This window comes from Rhagoletis zephyria, unplaced genomic scaffold (assembly GCF_001687245.7).
Source record: "Rhagoletis zephyria isolate East Lansing unplaced genomic scaffold, Rhagoletis_zephyria_1.1 Rzeph_scaffold_03280, whole genome shotgun sequence".
Classification (NCBI taxonomy): Eukaryota; Metazoa; Arthropoda; class Insecta; order Diptera; family Tephritidae; genus Rhagoletis; species Rhagoletis zephyria.
The window spans coordinates 21,080-27,438 of record NW_016160363.1 but is presented as its reverse complement, the minus strand read 5'-3'; the positions used below and the strand labels follow the sequence as shown (position 1 = coordinate 27,438).

The 6,359-nt window shown below is 39.2% G+C and overlaps 1 protein-coding gene across 6 annotated transcripts in view; it reads right to left on the bottom strand.

Annotated features, from left to right (window-relative positions):
- Positions 1-1,608: 1,608 nt before the first annotated feature.
- The window catches only part of CDase (neutral ceramidase), a 17,797-nt gene continuing 13,046 nt past the window's right edge, over positions 1,609-6,359 (bottom strand). For 4 of the 6 annotated variants that reach the window (XM_017623643.1, XM_017623644.1, XM_017623641.1 and 1 more), the window contains 9 exons: positions 5,799-5,881; positions 5,665-5,728; positions 5,378-5,554; positions 4,986-5,312; positions 3,323-3,532; positions 2,932-3,261; positions 2,639-2,869; positions 2,181-2,560; positions 1,621-2,092 (listed from right to left, as the gene is read on the bottom strand). In XM_017623643.1, coding sequence (XP_017479132.1) covers positions 1,909-2,092; positions 2,181-2,560; positions 2,639-2,869; positions 2,932-3,261; positions 3,323-3,532; positions 4,986-5,312; positions 5,378-5,554; positions 5,665-5,728; positions 5,799-5,881 — 1,986 coding nt within the window. In that variant the 3' untranslated portion in view covers positions 1,621-1,908. The other 2 variants (XM_017623640.1, XM_017623642.1) reach the window with 2 other exon arrangements.

Here is a 6,359-nt window from a genome sequence, read left to right as displayed (position 1 = left end):
TACTAAATCCTATAAGAATCAGCTCTTATTAACTGTTATTAACTTATTAAAGTTTTGTTGGCCAGTGTAATCCATATAGAATAAAATTTTTATATTTTTAAGGAATTTGCTTTATTTTAATAAAGTAATAAGTTCAAATAATTACATAATTACGCAGTAATTTATACGGAATTCATATGGTAAATCAACGACAGTATGCTGACTAAGAACTCCTACTGTGAGCTGGATATTGGTAAACGTTCCGACGAGGTCAAATATTGAGGATTTATGGCTTAGTTATAACTTCTACCTAGATAAAGCCCCCGGGTGCCTGATCTTGGTCGGGCTAAGTCTGAAGATATTCAATATATAAATAAACAGCCAACCTCTTGAAATTAGGAATTCGTTTACTAAAATCGTTTTAGCTTTGCTTAGGGAAGATGGAGATACCTTGAGCCAAATCATTTAATAAAAGTTGTGTAGATACCTCACGCATAAGACTACTCAACAAATTTTCAACTTTTCATTTGTTTTGGCCTAAGGCTAGCCACTTCCAATTCGAATATGGACTCAGAATTCCTTCGTCATCTCCGGTTTTTCAATTAACCCTAAACTAAACATGCGACATGTTCAGAAAGATTAGAAATTGCATAATAAATATCGCTTTGCTTAGTAGAGCTCATTGTAGATTGGAGTGAGTTAACAAAATACTGCTGGTAGCGTAACCGGAGTTGGACTGATAATGGTTATTTTTTCGAAACGCGGCTGAACAGAAAATACCTCCGCATACTACTATGGTCTCTATAGACTTTGGTCTCTGCAGTTAATAATAATAATAGATTGGCGCTTACACATATGTTAGTGTTTGGCCGAGCTTCTCCTCCGATTTGTGGCGTGCGCCTTGATGTTGTCACACAAAGCGGAGGGACCTACAGTTTTACGCCGACTCCGAACGGCGATTGTATTTTTATGAGAAGCTGTTTTTCATGGCAGAAATACACTCGGAGGTTTGCCATTGCCTGCCGAGGGACGACCGCTGTTAAGAAAAAACCTTTTTTCTATATTTTTGCGATGTTGCTTTGACCAGGGTTTGAACCCAGGCATTGTGGAGTGGAAGCGCGCACTGCTTACCGCTACACCACAGCGGCCGACAAGGCATTGTGGAGTGGAAGCGCGCACTGCTTACCACTACAGGCATTGTGGAGTGGAAGCGCGCACTGCTTACTCTGCAGTTATCTATCCGTAAATTTGTGGCAGATGCGCAGTTGAAAGGCCATGCACATTGACGATTTTTTACAGTGACAAAAGTAAAAGCTTCCTCTGAATTTGCTCTGTAAAATTACAGCTTTATTTGGATGTAACTTTCAAAATTACTTTCATTTTGAAATTGTATCAAATATAATAAAATTGTACCTAATTTACCTTTTAATTGAAAAAGATTGAACAAAGGTACAAATGCTCCAACAAAATCTGCACTGGTGGAAAGTGAGCAAACTGTGGAACACCGCTCATCGTTTTTGATTCTCTACTCCCATTTCTCAAGTTATTAAGGGCGACATCTAGCGGGTGACTAACCGGGCAAAGAGGCGAACCGGAAACTTTAGCCGGAAGTGCTTATTCGTATTTAGTGTAAGGTTTAATGCAACAGTTCTTTTCTATTACCTTTCTTTTAAACTTTATTTTACATATTCACAACTAAATAGTAGGCAAAAAATACATATATATGTAGGTACATATGAATCGTGTATGGCACAGAATAGCACATTAAATTTCCAATCGTTTTAATTAATTTTAGATATGTATATGTATGTATGTATATAGCTGACAAGCAGTTACATCCTGAAGAGCGCAGTCTCTGACTAGTTATCCAATCATTCCATATCGTATGTTTGCATGTGTGTACATACAAATACATAGTATATACGCCGATCAGTCTTCCGTAACTATGAATGAATTCGAAATGCCTTCATAGGGGAAAATGCCGCCCAAGATATATTTGTAGTTGCCAAAGTGCCGAATGCGGTATTCGCCGGGAAGAGTATTGGGGCCAATGGTCCAGTGTATGTGAATGTCACTGAAGCCGAGTATCAAATGAACGCGTTCCCAAATGAATCTATAGGAATGCATAAAGATATTAAAATTTTAGATTTTAAATTAACTAAATACACTTGTGCCGAAAACTCGTATGTGTGTAAATTTACTTTGTCTCCCAGCTGGCATCAGTATATGCGACCTTCCAACGTTCCTCGTTGATTTTTCGCTCTACAGCAAAGTACGTTTTTTCGTGGAAGAGATTATTGCGCGGATTGCCGGCAATGAAGGTGACTTTGACAGTTTCATTGATTTGGTACGCCTTTCGCGGTTGCAACTTAACATGTCCGAAGTCCTTGCCAATCGGATGGCCGTCAAAAATAACGCCAGTGTTCATCGATAGCATACGATCATTCATATATGGAGGAGAGGGGCCGGGGAATAAGCGTTCGCCACGTATCATTGACTTGGTCAGTTGCTCGAAGACATCCATGTAGATAGTGTGCGTGTTCGGGCCGAAGATCGTGGACGCAGCTTCATATCGTTGTGCCTGAAAAATAGCGAAACATACATACATACATATGTATGTGTGTGTATATAATAGTGGGTTTAAAATTACATCACTCACCTGGTACTCCTCAGGCGTTGTGATGTAGCTGGAATAAATATTCGACAAACCTGCGATGATTACTTCAGTGTCCTTGCCACCTGTGGCCACAGCCACGGCGCTAATTTTATTGCGTAAACGTCGGCCTGCCATGGTAGTGAATTCGCCGGGTACCGCGGCGAAAATCAAATCACCAATTTTTAGCAGCTGGGCGGATACGATCTTAGGTTGCCACTCATATGGGAATGTAGCCTTGAGGCAAAAAATAAATAATGAAATTATTAAATATTTGTTTTTTCCCCAGGGGAACCTACCCTTCCAGTTGCAAGTAAGATTGGTTTAGGTGCGTGACAACTGATATCCTCTTGTGTCGGAGCGACTATGAAATCTCGTACAGCATTCCACATCGCGTTATCACTAACGGTGCCCTGTTCAAAACTAAATGAGCCAGGTCCATCTGTGGTGCCAGCAGCGAAACTGTATCCCATCGCTGGCTGACAGCCCCGTATCCTATCCAGTTTCCTTTGCAGTGGATTGTAAGTGGTTCCATTATAGTTGGGCATGTCGATGAATTGGTGGATGAAAGATAATTCGCCAATTATTTCTCGACTTGTTGTCTCTTGACTGTTTTCGTTCAACAACCGCTAATAAAGTAAATTTTTGTTTAAAATCGAACCTTATAGAAATTGCCGCAATAATGCTCACCAAAGCGCCCTCAGCCAAACGTGTGGCTATAATTTCTGTGCTCTCAAACATATCACGGCCAGGACCAGATGCAAAGCATTCACCTTCTTTGGCAGGGCACTTTGAAGTGAGTAGATCACAGTCATTACCACTAAGCGAGCATCTCGGCCCCATGATATTCGGCGAAGCATCGCCCAAATTAGAGGAACAGAAGGCGGCTATGAATTTACCCTGAAAAAATAAATGTGTGTGATTTCAGTTTAAGGGAATCATTAAGCAGGTGTTTGTAGTTTTCTTTAATCATTTTTTATTGGCGGATCTTAACCTTTTTTCACCATACCAACGCGGACTATACACTTACATATATTATTTAAAACATATGGAGAAATCCACCAAAATTGTTAAATTTTAATGCAACAAGTTGTTAGCCCTACTTTATTGATTTAAAAAAAAAAACAAACCTTAATGGGGTCATAAATGATACAAAAACGTGTTTTGGTCGAAAATGGTGTTGCGCCTATCTTAGTAAATGCATTATCTTCAGAACCAGATTCCATCGCGAAATTGTTTTTAAATGAAAACTTAAAAAATACATATTAAAAAAAGTAACTAGTAATCTTTAAGCAACAAACACAACCGACTTCAATTATTATATAAACATTTTGGAGTACTGTTAATGTCTTCATGATCCAATGATCGGATCAAAACCAAATAAGTATGGGACCATCTTGTGAGGTACCACCATTCCTTTAAAAAAGAATTATAGAAATCGGATAACGTGGCCCAAAGTTATGAGGTAACAACAATACATGAAAAAAAATATAATTATATATATTCCCTCGAATTGATAACCTTTCTCCTTCCCTTTTTTGAAGTCGGTTAAAAGTAACATTTCGTGCTCATATACCCGTAGTTGCGTATGTAACGTATACGCCCCGTAGCACCACACGCAGTAATCTAACACGTTTACTCACACACCTTAACTTAAAAGTCATATTAATTAAAAGCAATTAAATATTGGCAAGGGGGATTTTAAGACAGTACTCCTTACGCACATATGTATATAAGGTGATTTTTCAATCAAATTCTAAAAAAGGGCGTTCCTCAACAAAATTCTGAAGTAGGGCGTTGTTAAAAAATTTTCTGATATCAGGCGTTTTTGAACTGGCGGCCGAGATAGGTCCGATCTTCCCCACTCAGCCATCGATATATTGAAAGACAGTTTTTTTTATTGTGAATTTAATATATTATTTAGTATAAACGAAACAGTACTATCAAACATGACCTTATAAGAAGGTTGGGTTAAGGATGGTGAAATCTAAAGGAAAGGCGAAGCGAAACGACTCTAGGATTGCCTACAATAAAGTCTTAAAGAAGTTTGAGTGTGCCATCAGACACCACAAAAGGGCTCCTAGTAGAATTTATCGATAGCATTGCGTTATAGTGAGCGGGAGGGCGAAAAGTTCTGGCGAAGAATCTCCAATGTATGTACATACATGTATACATATCGAGCCCTAGCTACCCGCCTAAAATATGTAAGCGACATTTTTTCAAAATTTTATTTTTGATACAGAAATGCATCTAAATGCTCTATGAAAATTTCTGCATTTTAGCGGTTAGGACTCGATGTAGTCAGGAGCTTATTTCATGTTGAGAACTTTGAAATATCTCTAATAAATTTTACCTTGCCTGGCACTTTATTTGTATTGTATTCCTTCTCTAAAAGTAAAGCCGCGTAGCCCATATTATCGGAGGTGACCAGTTTGTTGGTATTATTCATCGATGTCGCATGCACAGCGTACCAGTTGAAGGCGCCTATCAAATTACTGTCCGCATCCACAAAGCGCAACTGCGTCAATTCCTTATCCACATCGTGCTCGAATTGTGCACGCTCCTCCTCGGGATTGCGCAGATACGAGGTGGGTGAGCGATTGATATTCACATTTAATATTGTGGCTCTCGAAAGGAATATCTTTCCTTCTACCATATTGTCGGTGGCGCGTTTAATGCTCTGCGAAATAGACTCTTTACATTATTTTTACATAGCTACGTTCATAAAAAAGAAAAATGACCAACCAAGTAACAGCCCTGCACTAGCGCTTCAAAAGTCTGTGGCACAAAGCCTAAAATCGATATATCATAAAGTAGATGCATGAGGAAGCCTCCAGGACCGCCGTGAGTGTGTGTCCCGCTGATGACGACATTATCAGCCGTGTAAATATTTCCATATCGCGCCTGCAAGCGTTTTACAACCTTGAGTGGGTGAAATATGAAAACCGCATTAGATGTGAAATTTGCTATATACATACATATGTACGTATGTACTATATTTAATCACTATAGTATATAAATATGTAGCTCACCTCTCTTTTTACGCCATAGCCCATCATGCCCACATCGACCGAGACGAAAGCTATTCGCGTGTGGNCTCACATCTCTTTTTACGCCATAGCCCATCATGCCCACATCGACCGAGACAAAAGCTATACGCGTGTGATTCTCATCTTCGACGACAAAAGCGCGCGCAAATTGCCGGAGGTGTAGTCCACGTCCCACTTGTTTGATATTCGCATAACCCATCTGTGAAGAATTTTTTAAATTTATAAGTATAAATTGTTATTTTTAAATCAAATGGTCACAGTGATATTTTTGAAAAATAGTTTTTTTTAATATTTCGCCCTCTGGTATGGACTATCCGTACCGAAATTTCAATCCATATTATCGAAAATTCAGGATTTATTGCTATGAAGTATTATCTTGAGAAATGCCATGAAGTCCCCCTCCCCCTTTTGAAGACAACGACCCAAAGTAGTGACGAAAGAGCACTCTCTCTGACCCATTACAGCAGAGATGGGCAGAGAGAGCTTTTACTCTGGACGCGCCTATACTGAATGTATAGAAAGCTTAAAAGAGCTTTGCCCTAGGGCAAGACGGTACCCAGGACGTTATTATTAAAGGCTACCTTAATATTTAGAATGACACCAACCGAGTAGTTACCTCGGGGTACTGCTTTGTAGGCATATTAATTTGAGGGTATTTTAAGCAATGATAATAGTTG